The 14,632-nt window shown below is 35.6% G+C and overlaps 1 protein-coding gene across 1 annotated transcript in view; it reads left to right on the plus strand.

The window, feature by feature from the left end:
* Positions 1 to 14,632, plus strand: part of LOC122796834 (cytochrome P450 2J5-like) — a 571,510-nt gene that overhangs the window by 194,898 nt on the left and 361,980 nt on the right. The window contains exon 3 of the mRNA XM_044065577.1: positions 5,650 to 5,802. Within this exon, the coding sequence (XP_043921512.1) occupies positions 5,650 to 5,802 (153 nt within the window). The remainder of the gene's footprint in view (positions 1 to 5,649; positions 5,803 to 14,632) is intronic.

A 14,632-nucleotide genomic window follows, 5' to 3' on the forward strand; every position in this document is an offset into this window, starting at 1 on the left:
TGAGCTCCAATGAGCTTACAAGTCCTCACACACACACCCTCTTGATGTCCGCTACTTCTTCTGTGAACACTAATATGGTTCTGTGCTTCCACAGAAGGGATATGCGGACACATATACTCATTTGTGCTGTTCAGTAACCCCACCTCATCTGCACGGGGATCCATGCACACAACCTGCAAACTATACAGTTTCAGGCCCTACCTTGTCAGCAACAGCACCATTCCACCACTGCAGATACTCCACACAGGGTCCTATAATACTTTTTCTGTCACATACTATTAATTGTGTTGTTTTCCACTCTTTTTATTTTTTTTTTTCATAAAAGCATGTTTGCACACTGTGGCTTGCTGCACAAACATACCCACATCATTAAAAAAATAAAATTATTTTAAATAATTTCCCTTACATTTTTGGACACACAGTGGATAGTTTTGGTCATATCTGTATGTGCTATGCCATTTCTGTCCATCTACCTGCATTTTTACAGCCCCTGTTGTCTGTCTGAAATCCTGTACAAAGAAATTTTCTGTGTACACTATGGACACCGACATGGGGACTGCAGGGTTGCCAATCTGCTTTCTGGATCTCTCTACTTGCCTCATTTGCATGAGATTCACCCCTTTATGAGGAGATTTGCATACCATGGAACTTCCCATGTTGCCATGCTTGTGCACTGTTTACTGGATTACAAACCTGCTTACTTTCATTCAATTCTCGCCTTTGTGTTAAATTTCCTTTAGGACTGACTATAAATTAATGTCTCTTGAAGCTTATATATAGCAAACATATTGTTGTTTAATGGAATTCTGCTATCGTATGTGCTGAATGTTTTTATTATGTTTTGCTGTTTTTCATATCAACATGATTTTGTAGCAAATATGTTGCTTTTTTAGCTTCATGTACCCTTCCAAATATTTAGGGTATAAATGTTTATTTTTCTATTTTAAAAATGACTACAGATACATTTAGTTTCATGATTTATTATTCAAAAGTACTATAGTGGACTCAGTCTATCCCTGACCTACATTTTATAGGGATGTAACTGTTTAAATACATGTAAGGTCTATTAGGTAGATAGGGGTTAGATGGACATAGAAGACATAGTTAGAGGGATTGCTTGGATGGTATTTTTATCCAAGCATGGGGTTTCATACCTCATAGTGTTGGGTTCATTAATCAGTAAACTAAGATTTTAGATGTATTTAGAAGTTTTGATTTATTTCATATAGGATTTTTTTTTGGTGTCCACTGCATACATCAGCCTGATCTACATTACTTTCTCATTTATGATTACTCACAGGCTTATTCATACTCGCATTAAAGCTGATAGAGTAAAGATTTATGTTTTTTTACAAATCAGAATTTATGATTATATTATTAGTAAACTCTTTTACTATGTTTCATGTCATATTTAAAATGTAATGGTTTCAATAATGGTTGCAAGAGGGGAAGTCAAAACAAATATTTGTAATTATTTAATTCTCAAGTTATGTTTTACTAGAAACACATCTTTTGGCTGAAGATATGGATACAATTAACTCTAAACTTTATTACTTATCTAGTTCTCAACATTCTCATAAGAAAAGAGGAGTAGCCATATTGTGGAAAAGTTCTTTACCTGTACCTAAAATTATTGATACATATAAATATTACACATTACAGCTCAATAGGAAATGATATACCGTAGTTAATATTTATTGGATCACCAGAATAGGGATGGATACTGTGAAACAACATCTAAGCCAGATTGTTCAAATATCAAAAGAAATACGATCCTTACAGGAGATTTTAATTGTATTTTGACTGCCAAAAATTGTAATACTTCTGGCAAAAGAAGAATTTTGCCCTCAGCTAAAGCCTTGAAAGATTTTACTGATACATTCTATATTAGGGACATTAATGACTTCTCTGATTCAGACTCTCTTTTTTACACTCATTTTTTTCTCATAGACATGGTACACATTCTACAATTGATAGAGTTTATGTTTTAAATTAGTTGATAAAGAGTTTGTATAAGGTTTAAGTAATTTAATGTCCCCTCTCAGATCATAATTGTCCTCAGATTAAAAGGATACCAGCCTATATTACCAATCTAAAAGATTTTGAAGATTTTCTTACATCAGAAATCCAGCTTTTTGTTAAGTCCATATTACATTTTCATTAGTGAGACCTCTGAAATTTATATATGGGATGCATTGAAAGCTTATTTTTATGGAAGAATTAATTACTGGTATATGAATAAGAAGAAGCTGTGGGATAAAGAAATGAGTGAGATTCAAGGGAAAATTGCTAAATTAAAACTACTTGACTGAAAAGGTAAAGCTAATAAAATACAGGAAATTAATACTTTAAACAACAAAATTTAGAAATTCTAAATCACAAGACCAAGATTAATTTAGAGAAGTTCAAATTTATAAATCTTTTGGTTAATCCAATGTCTTTGAGTAGTTTAGCAGTTAGAATTAAAAGGTTTTGTAAGCTTAATCATACTTAAAAATGTACTCACGTAAAATAAGAAAAAGATTTTACTGACATGGGGAATATACTTATGAAATTCAGAGACCATTATAATAAAATGAATCAGAATTCTATATCTTTGGACCCTAAAGATGTGATTAAATCTTTTATTAAAAAAAAAAATGCAAAAATAAGCTATCAGATACCCAAATTAAAACTCTTAATAACCAATTTCAATGTCTGAAACTCAGTCTCAAATTAGTGCTTTCAAACGAAATAAGGCACTAGGTAATGATGGAATTATTCCTGAAATATATAAAATAATGCCTAAAGAAGCCTTAACCTTAATACATAAAGGAACTTCCTTATATAAAGAGGTGGAAAATGTCCCTCCATCATGGAAGTATACCTGCATTTCTCCCATATTAAAAGCGGATAAAGATCCACTGAAATTAAATTTTCTTCTTATGGGTCAATTTCTTTTTTAAATGTTGATTATAAAATGTTCTTGTCTATTCATGCTAAAAGACTGAAAAAGTTTATCTGATTCTTGATTGATGAAGATCAAAGAGGATTTATTTTAAATAGGAATACATATGATAACATTACAAGAGTACTGGCTTTGCTAATAATTCAAACGATAATTTGACTCTGGCTGGTTTAGATTTAAATTGTGCGTTTGAGTCTGTTAATTGGGATTCTTTTCTTTGTTCTAGAAGAACTAAATTTCTCTAGTAATTTCATACAACTTATTAATCAACTTCATAAAGGATGTCAGGCCCATTAAGATAGGTACATATACCTCTCAATCCATTCAAATTCTTCAAGGAAACAAACAAGACTACCCTCTGTCTCCTTTGCTTTTCAGTCTTGTTATGGAGCCATTAGCTAACTTTATAAGCCAGAACTCAGAAATTGAAAATATTAAGTTAAGTACAGATGGAACTTCTAAAATCCAGCTTTTTGTGGACAACATCCTCCTTGCTGGTAAAGGAAATAATGTTTTTTTCTCAGAAAGGGATTTCCTTTTCTTTTTCAGTAGAAGAAGGATGGAATGAATAGGGTGGAGTTAGTATTCATGTGGTGTTGTAGACAGGAAGATAAATGTGGATATTTTGAAGGAGATGATGAGCCAAGGCCAATAACGGCTAGGAAATGGCCCCATTTTCAACATTTGTTTTGAGGTCTACATCCTGAGAAGACTAACTTCTCTCTGACATGCTTTGGGATGCATTCTCAGGTTGTGCAGATTGAGTGAAGGAAGCTTTAATAGAAGTCATTCCTACTTTTACACCAGACTAAAAAGTACCATGCTAGGTAAATATTTCCACAAGGACCATGATGATGTTCTTGAGTTTAAGCCAGGTTACAATACTTGAATGAACAAATTCCATATTTTGACAAATACTAGCTCTGGCAGGGATATAGGCTCTGCAAGATAAGCATTCCATTCCTCGTTTAGCATAGGCCATACTGTTCTCCCCATAAACTCTCTTCATTTATTATGATGGAATATTGATATGGATTGGTATATTTTGCAGAAAAAAGATTGTTATGGTTGTATTAATTACCTAAGAAAAATATATATTGAAACCTTGAATTGAGTGCATTTGGTTTTGCTTGCTGAGGTGATAAGCTAATAGCTTAGTGACTAAATCTGCTCTCTCAGTTATATAGCCTTATCCATTTCCATCTTTGATGCAGAGGACATGTTTAATACCAATTATGTATCCTTATCCATTTCCATCTTTGATGCCAGAGGACATGTTTAATACCAATTATGTATCCTTATCCATTTCCATCTCTGATGCCAGAGGACATGTTTAATTCCATTGATTTCCTTCTTTTTGAAACTGTGTATTTCTCCCAATGAGGCTCTATACCCTCATTTAGTATGTTAATGTTGCTGTGTGATCTGGCCAAATTGTCTTCTGTTTGATTAAGGTTTGAGGTAGCATCCCTGCCTCTTTTATGCCCTTGCATGTATGTAATCCTTAAGAGATGCAGTTTGAATGGGTCTCACGTGTGCCAGATTGAGTTAGTTGGATTGTGCACAACCAGAAATTATTGATTCATAAGATTAGGGTATGTATTACTACCAGAGGATTCATACTCACTGCTGACAGTAAACAAGATCAATAAGCATTGGTGTGTTCTCATAGTACTAGACTATGGTCAGATAAGGCCTCTGGTGTTAGTACTATGCATTGTACACCCCTACAAGAGGTGGTAGCTAATGCAAAAGAAATCAAACAAGCAGTACCATAAGTTCTTTTAATGTCAGTTTTGACACCTGGATGGATATTTAGGAAAGCATAACTGAAGTGTAGCAAACCCAACATTTGAGTAATTTATTTAAATTCCTATATGGTTTTCAGGACTGTTTTTCAAGCATCTACCTATAAACTTACACACCTGGTGGTTTTGTAACTCTCTTTGATCCCTGCCCTCCATCTGCACTGACCATAGACATTGCGTTCAGATAAAGTCTGTTTTTTTTTATTTCTCATTTACACCTGCAGCACCATATAACTCACACTGATCAAATCTTATCCTTAAGGAGGAAGTAAGCAGCTCTACACATTTCCATTGGGTGGTTAGAATCAAGTGTCCCTGAGCTTTTTTTTTTGCTCTCATATTACTGCTGGGGAAGGAATTCTGATTACAACCTATGTGCCTGCTGACCATAGTATGCGTTGCATGAAATGAGCACAAGGCCTAATTTCCACTCAAAATTAGACTTATCCTGCCTGCAGGCATGAACTTAATATACCAGTTTAGTCCAGTTCATGTTTTGTTTCAGGAGCAAGCCATGTTGTTTCAACCAGAGGTGCTCCTGTACTGGTAAATTTCTGAACAAGAATTGATATTTGGCCATTGATCTAACTTTTTCTTGCACTGACCTTCAGCTCTAGATCTTGTTTAATCTCAAGTTACTGATATTGGAATCTGGCTCCTTGCAACTATAACAGCAGGCTGGGAATGATATTACACTTTTAAGTTATTATACCATCAGTGCTAATGATGTGTTGGAGAGTGGGTATATTTACCAAAGCATATAGATCAGGGTCTAGTATCTTTCAGTCCAGGTTAAAAAAATGTCCTTTATTGCCACAATGGTAAGTCATGTTGATAGAATATGGAAGATCTGAAGAGATAGGGTGTTTCATGGTTGTATTTCATTATTCATAGGCATTATCTTTACCCCTTATGGACAACAATGGAAAGAGAAAAGGAAATTCATGACAATGCTACTGAAGAATTTTGGCATGGGAAAAACATCAATGGAATCCAGAATCCAGGAAGAGCTGAAATATTTAATGAAACTTTTTGATGGCATGGAAGGTAAGGATTATGTGTTTGCTTATAAATTCCATTAAAGAAAAGTATAAGTCATTTTAAATATTTAAGTGGTCTTTGACTAGGAGAAAAAAAGAAAAAAAAAAAAAAAAAAAAAAACGCTGTTTTATTGTTCTGATTAGCAAAGTTATATGTATGTCATTCATGCTTCACTTTTGATGTGAAACCCGTGACAAATTGTGCTGTGTGATGTATGGATTACTAAAGAAAAAGTATAACATGAAGTAGGTTTGCATTACCGGTTGAACTACCTCTCTGCATCTTCCAAATTAAGAAATTAGGAATCCCTGCAGTTTTGTCATTAACAGCACTGCATCTGTCTTTTTCCAATTTCTTTCTTCTGGAGTTGGGAAGTCACGTCAATGGTGACCAAATCACTTTGAGCCAATGTTTCACAGATTGAGCCAATGTTTCAGAGATCAGTAGAACCGTCTTCCTTTTTTTACAGTCTATTAGTGCACTGCCACTGTAACTTGGCACACAGCCAGCAAATGAGGCATATGCATATTTATCAAACCACTTAAATTCATGTGGTACCTGTAACTAGGAGATTACTACAGTAGAACAAGAAGTTTGTGAAATTTGTTTGCTTTGCCTACATGAAGAGGGAGTGTAGTAATGGGGCTGGCACAAGAGCAGGACTGGTTTATCAATAGGCATGATTTCTCGAGAATTTTTAAATTATGGATGAGGTAAAACAAAGAATAAGAAGAGATTTTTTTAATGGGCTTGTTATAAGTACAGGACCATTTTACTGTGAGATACAATTTGAATGAGATTTTATACTGTGGCTGAGATGAGATATTTCTAATATGTGTTAGGATCATGTTCCACTGTTTACTAATGTATATAGAGATACATTGTATAGATAGTTGCTGTAATGATTTTCAGATATTTGAGTAAGTGCTAGGTGTTGGTTCAATGATCAGAGTTGTCTGTAGGATGCGTACCAATTTAATAAAGACTAGTGCAGGGCATCTAGGATATAAAGGATGTTGTGAGCAGTCTTAATGTGAGCGTACACTAGTGGATTTGATAGCCCCAGCCATCAAAGGTACTGAAGTGCCAGACACTGATGCGTTTGTTTATATGGTTACTTGAAAATTTTATAATTGCATTATAAGCTTACTCTAGTCTAGTTAGCTGAGAGGGCTGTAAGTATTGTAAGTGAAAACTGATGAGGTATATAGGAGACTTTGAGTAGCTAGCAATGAGGTGTGGTCTTATGTGAATATTTTGTTACGATTGTTTTCACTTTATGGAGAATTCCCAATTTATGGCGAGTTTTTTGAACAGCATGTTGGATGTGATGACTAAATCATAATCAGTGGTTTATCATTATTCCAAATAGTTTTATATTTAGCTCTAGTGTTACTGTGTGATTTAATTACAATAGTTAACAAGCTATTGGTTTAGCTTTATTTGGATGTAAGAGCAGTATACATTGTTCTAGCCAGTTTCTAAAATTTGTAAAGGAATGCTGTAGGTCATTTTGGGGTCATATAATCGGGGAGGCAGCACATATTAGAAAATGAACTGAGTAAATGCAGGTTAGAGAAACAGAAGGACTTATTTTTGAGTTCTAGGAAGCCTCTCAGAAGTCAGTTATTGACAGCTACTCAAAGTCACAATAACCCCAAACAGCATAACAAAAAAGGCACTATATAGAGAGGAAATCCAGCAATGGAGAAGCTGGATAAATAAGGGATGGTAAACCAGAAGTGGTGGTATATATAATATAATATCTGGCAAAACAAGACACATTGGCAACACCTTTCAGATGTGTCACAGGGGAGAGGAAAAAAGATACAATCAAGCAACAGGAGAACAATAGAATTTTTAAGAGTATGCATAACCTTTATTGTTTTCCTTAACTGGAAGCAGACCAACAATGGAGGAATAAATGGTCAAAAAGTTTCACATAAGCATGAAAGATTAAGTCTGATAAAAGACTAAGTAGGGAATGGTAAAATAATAATAAAAAGGTAATCAAAATTGTTATTCCATGAATGAAAAAAAAAATACTGGATGAAACAGCAGCACTCAGAGGTTGGGTGCAGATGTTTGCTAAAGAGTTGACCTCTGTTGCATTCTCATCTGTGTTTGAGGATCTATTTAGAAGGTTGTTCTAACCATCTTGTTTATGCAGACATTAGTGTGCTGCTGATGTTGTTTTCATAATCTACCGAGATGGCATTTAGTACAGTTTGTTTTGTGCAAATGTCAGTCTGCTTATACTGAATGCTGCTTTTTGCTGAACTGAGTGATGTCTTTCTATGGGAAAATGATATCTGGAACTTTCTTTCATTCGTGTGCATGTAATGCATGTGAATGGGATTGATGCTAAAGTTAGCATTACTAGTTATCAGGAAAATCAGAAGAGATTTTAAGTTGAGCTCTTACTGGCATTTGTGCTTTGAAATTTGTTGTTGTTTGACGGGATCATGGTGAAGAGGTCCTTTGCCAAATATTCACCTCTAAGGTCCCCTTGGACTTGACCATTTTGGATTCTTTTGCACATTTTTGAAGTTTGTGGTGACTGTCCTCATTTGCTCAAGCAATTGTATATAGAATACTTTTTTAATTTTGTCTTGTAATTGACTTTCAGCATTAGTGTTTTTATTTGGTAAATTATCTTTATGGTATATTTTTGGACTTAAATACAACTAATTTAACATATTTCGCATTCCTATTAAGAAAGTTTTAAATGTTTCTTAAGCAGCCTGCTGTCTAGAAATAGTTTTGGTCATGGATATATTACGTGTTTTTAATTACAATTTTACAATTTAGAATTATTCATCTGTCTGAATGCTTGTTTGTTGTGTGTTAAAATCATTATAATAATCTGTGATCTTTTTTTAAATAACACTGTACTAAGTTGTTTTGCATCTGCACAGGCAAATAATGAACAAATAGAAGTAAGGGTGCATAAAGTAAAAAAAAATACAAACTAGAAGGACAGGTCAAAGAGCAGAGAAGAGTGAAGATAGGGAGTTTGAAAGGAAGAAACACAATAAAGAATAGCAAAAACAGAGGCAGAGAGACAGCAAAGCAGATGGGTAAAAATGGTCTATCTCCAGGGCCAAACAAAACCGTGTCTATATTATAACATCAAAGTTCAAAAACTTTGAATGTTATAATATTGAACTCTTTAGTGTGAAAGCTGAGAATAGCGAAGCCTCAGAACATCGAAATTTTACCTAGGGTAAGATTTTGGTGGTCTGTGGCTTCGCTATTTACAGCAGTGTGGTGCGATGTTTACGGACCAGATTAAGGGAAGTGAGTGAACGGAGGTTGTGGATTGGGTTCAGGTAAGTATGCTGCAATGGTTATGGACCAGATTAAGGTAAGTGAGCGAACGGATTGGGTTAAGGTGAGTGTGCGGTAGTTAGGGACTTTAGGGTTAGGGCGCGGGTGAGGTGAGTGTGCAGTAGTGACAGACTTTAGGGTTGGGGTGGGTTAAGTGAGTTAGGGTTAGGACGTGGGTCAGGTAAATGTGCGATTGTATGGACATGAGGGTTAGGGTGGGGTAGGTGAGTTAGGGTTAGTGAGCGGGTAAGATGAGTTGTGATAGTTAGGGACCTTAGGGTTAGGGTTGGGTTGGGTTAAGGTAAGTGGGTTAGCTAGTGGTGTATGTCTGGTTTAGTGTAGGGTTTCGTGAAGTGTATGTGTGTGTATTATTTATTTTGGTGTGCTTGAGTTGTGTGTATGTTTGTCAGAACAGCAATTTTTTCCCTAGGAAAAAATTCGCTATTCTGACTGTTTGGTTTTCTGGTGTTTCGATTGAATGGGGTCGATATTATAACATTCAATGTTTTTAGACTTCAGTGTTATAATATAGACCCACAAAACCTGCCCACAGGAGCATGGCACACTACCCCTGGGAGGATCATAAGCAGTAGCCAAGGAATAGTTATCTCAGCTCAATGGGAAGATCTGGGATACTGGAAAAATCAGTAAGGGGGAAAAAGGGAAACAGCTAAGAAGAAGCAAAAGACAAATGAGGGACATAGAAATCTTCAAATCAATAAACAGGAAGGAAATGCAAGGACGAATAAACAAGTTAAATGCATACATAACTTCCCTGCCTGTAGGAGACAAAGAAATAAAGAAAGTGTATATAAATATATATATCTATGTATACATATATATGTATACATATATATATATATATATATATATATATATATATATATATATATATATATATATATATATATATGGAACTTCTTGATGTTCACGAATTTCATTTCACCAAAACGTTTTACCAAAAACGCAATTTTGCGTAAATAAGTAGGTAAAACAAAAACCTAATTAGTTAAATAAAGAAAAACATGCGGTTTGCATGTTAACTTAGTTGTAAATCATTTAGTGTTGATGTATAACTAAGGGGACCGCTTTTGAGTTTGTAGTACAGTGGGGATGAGGGAACATTCCCTTTTCCCCACTGTAGTGCGATCTCAGAGTGAGAATATTAAAGTAGGGAGGGTGTGGGGAGCACAGCCCCATACATGGGGGTGCAGGGGGGCTTGCCCCCCTGCATAAAAGTGTTTTAAGTGTTTTTTTTTTTTTTGTCATGGATTTGCATGAAAGTGCATTTTCGTTGAAATGCACTTTTGTTTAAATGCGTTCGTGAATTTACATTTCGTTGAAACGTAAATTCATTAGAAGACAGTAGATCCATATATATATACACACACACACACACACACACACACACATATATATATATATATATATATATATATATATATATATATGTCTACTTTGTTTAAATGAAAGTACATTTAAACAGATCTGATTTACCCGAGCTGATTTCTCTGAAATGACATTTCAATGAATGCACAGACTGCCGAATTCCATTCCCTGTGAAAGGAACCATTTGGCCACTATGGTAAGTTACAGTAATAGAGCAAAAGTAAACCCACCAAAGTGAGTAAAATCCTCACTGCATGCAACCACAAATAACATTGTTTTTTTGCAGGGGAAACACCCCTACACCTCATACACCTTGCTAGCTAAATATACTAACTCTGAGGTCACACAATCTTTGGGGAAAGGGAATACACCCTCAATCAGGATTGTCAATCTAGCACAACTGTCAAATTTTTACATATGTCGACTTTTTGTGGTCAACTTTCTTGTCATCAGTATTGTGGTATGTTGACCTAGTGAGGTTTTATCAAATATATATATATATATATATATATTATACACACACACACACACACACACACACACACACACACACACACACACACACACACACACACACACACACACACACATGCATGAATCTACATCAGTTTTCAGAAACTCAAAATTCATATAGGAGAGACGTTCTGAATTTTTGAAAACTCGAAGCTTTTGAATGGAGAGCATGGTACAGAGAGGATCGGGAAGTTTACCATTTTCCTCAATGTAGTGTGATCTTGGAGTTTGTATATTTAATTTGCAGGGGTGGGGGTGTAGGCTGGCTTGTCCCCCCTGCAAAAATGTAAAAAAAAAATATTTTTGTGTTTTTTTTAATGTTCCAGTTTTCAGAAATTCGATCATATCATCTCGCCGATATGGCTTTTGAATTTCTGAAAACATGACCTAGTGACTTAGATCCATACATATATATATATATATATATATATATATATATAGAGAGAGAGAGAGAGAGAGAGAGAGAATTATATCTACTTGTAAGCACCTTTATTAAAACATCACTTAAGACATAGACATGCATGCATTACAATATTTTTCATGCTTATGCATTATACACTACATGTACTTTTTTATTTTAACTGTTAGCATTTACTCTACCATAACTTAAAATGCTGAATTCCTGCTTCCCTTAAACCTCAGTTCTCCTAAATATTATTCTGCATGTTCTGTTCCCATAAATTCCATTTTACTTCCATGTCATTTTCTCCTTCTCTTTTCTGAAAATCCCATATCCATTTATTTTATCTCTTTTACAATATTTAGTGCTTTAATTACAGATGGCTTAGATTTTATTTATTTAACATTTGTTGATGGGAAAGTCCAACATGGAATGAAGCCAATTTTCAGCAGGAGCCCAGGGAGAAATGCTCCTGATGCATATCTTTTAATGTGGGAGGAAACTGGAGCACCCAGAGGAAACCCACACAAATGCAGGGAGGACATGCAGACTCCACACAGAAGGCACCCCAGTCGAGAATCAAACCGGAGAACCTCTTGCTGTGAGGTGACAATGCTACCGCTGCACCAAGAAATTGATTTTTTTGGGCTGCCACTAGCATTAAACTTGTTAAGACCTTACTGTATCTAGGTCATTCAGATCACATGACCCAGCTCAAAAGGATTGTTTCCTTAGTTACAGCCATTTGCTTCACCCCAACATTTTTGACAGAGTACTTTAGTGAGAATTCTTTAAATCTGAAAACCTATAATAATCCACTGGTTCAGCAATACCCATAATTATGGAGAACACAGTAAGATTAATTATTTAGATGCATTGATTAAAAATGATTCAGCTTTGGCAGCTAAGTATATGTGAGAAGAGACAAAAAGGTAATATAAAAACTGAGAAACTGGAAGCTCTTGATTAGTAAGATACAAGCAGTGAAAATGTTAGTGCCTTTAATTTTATATTCAGGTCAGGCATCTTTTAATCAACTAGAAGAGAAGCTGATGGTAGTAATTAATAAAGAGTTGAAGGAATTTATTTGAGAGGGAAAGAAGGCTTGTGTTAAATGGAATAAGCTGATCCTTCACACAGAATGAGGTGGTTTTATATTATCTGATCTGAATGGATAATTTAGAGATATGCAGTTAAAGCTCATGTACATAAGACGATCAGAAGGTCATAAATCAAAGTGAAAAGGGATGATGAAATTGGGGGGAGTGGAAGTGAGAAATAAGGAGCAAGACAGATTTTGGCTATAGATCCTTAAGAAGAATAACAGCTGTACAGAAAATTATATTCCTACAGTAGGAGAAAGTATTCCAAGAGCTAAGCCTGCATGTGACTGTAAGTAGGGGTATACCAAATAGGCATAAGTGGCGTTGGAATTTACTGAAGAAAATTGGCAAAGGGACCAAAGAAATGGGAAAAAATAGAGATGGAAAGGAAATAGGGTGGGATGAGGTCGAGTAGAAGTTTGGATTGCAGTTTAGGGTCTGCGTTTGCTACCAGCGATTGATGGCAAAATTTAGGCTAAGAAAACGTACTAGGGGAGTGCTAAATAAAAGATGAGCTCTGGTAGATTTCTCAGTTGAGCCTAAATCAGAAGCTGCTGTAAAAAAATGGGTAATTAGTGAGACATATTACAAACATATACAAATATTGCATGATAACTACAAAAAACAGTGGAGGTTAGAAAAGATTGGGATGAGAGACAGGGAATGCAATTTATAAAGGGACCATGAAAGGATATCTACATGGTCTCCAAGTCTGCAACAAATTCCAGAAGGTTTGAGATTTTTGCTTGGAAGTGTTTGCACACGTATTTTTTATACCCCAAGCAGATTTCATAGAATTTTTTTCAAGCAGATAGCAAATTCTGGAGCCATGATGAGTAAGGGAGAGGTAACTAGAAGGGAGAAATATTGAACCCAGGATATGTCAGGGGTCAATTCAGTAAAAAAGCTAGAGGAGGAAAGGGGTTAATGACACTACTGGGTAAAGGGGTACAGGCAGTGATACAATGAGAAACAGCAGGGTGGAAACATGGAGGAGGGGGCCTGACAAGGGTATATATGAGTGGTCAGATGGACCATAAGGATCCTATATTCCCACAGTAAAGACAGCATAGAATTCTACAGCAAATAAAGATAAGAACAGGTGAAAAGTGATGGTATAGAGGTCATGGGGAGACTTCAGTGACCCAAAAAGACCCATGAAAGGGTAGATTACAAATCAAAATTGAGTATAATCAGAATATGAAAAGGGATTTAGCTGGAAATGTGAAGCAAAGTTGGATGGATATATATGGAGAGAAAGACCACCCCTAAAGAGGTGATATCCATTTATAAGATCTTACTCAACAGAAGCCAATAGAGTGGATAGATTACTAGGAGAAGGGAAGGTCCTAAAAAGTGGAATGGATTGAGATGTGGGAAAGACATATTAGATCATGTACTAGTGGTAATGCAAATAAAAACTGAGGAGATCAAAGAAGGATATGGTAAATATGGGAAAAACACAACTGGGTGGCCTAAGAAGCAAAACTGGACTTAAGGAAATTGATAAGAATAGGCTATAGAAAGTAGAGTAAGTTTCAAAAGTGAAGTAATAACAGGTACAGAAATTGTGAGATGGTATGAAAAGTCTTGAAGGTGTGTGGTAAGTAAGGAAGCAGGGGGGGCATCCAGGAAAAAAAGAATAAAAGCAAGAAAGGGGGAAGACCAATAACTAGGATGAGTGGAGGTGAAGGAGGAATGTGGACGACAAAAGAATTATCAGAATATTTAATGGCTACTTATGAAAGATATCTGTGAGAAAAGTAAGTTAAATGAGAACTAGAATGGAAATAGGGGACTGGGGAGGAAATGTATGCAATGACATGAATTCTAATTGTGCAGACCCCTCTACAAAAGAGGGGGAAAAAGTACATGGGATGAAAGAAAGATTAAGGAAAAGAAAGCAGGAGGCCCAAAGACTTTTCAAACAGAAAATGTGCGTGTGTGTGTGTGTGTGTGTGTGTGTGTGTGTGTGTGTGTGTGTGTGTGTGTGAGAGTGGGAGAGGGAGGGGGGGTGCTATAGGGCATTAAGTAAGTAATATAGGAAACACAGCAAAGGAGGTAGCAATACCAAAGGAGGGACGAGACTGGGAGAGGTACA

The sequence above is a fragment of the Protopterus annectens genome, chromosome 3.part0, assembly GCF_019279795.1.
Source record: "Protopterus annectens isolate FY-2018-M chromosome 3.part0, PAN1.0, whole genome shotgun sequence".
Classification (NCBI taxonomy): Eukaryota; Metazoa; Chordata; order Ceratodontiformes; family Protopteridae; genus Protopterus; species Protopterus annectens.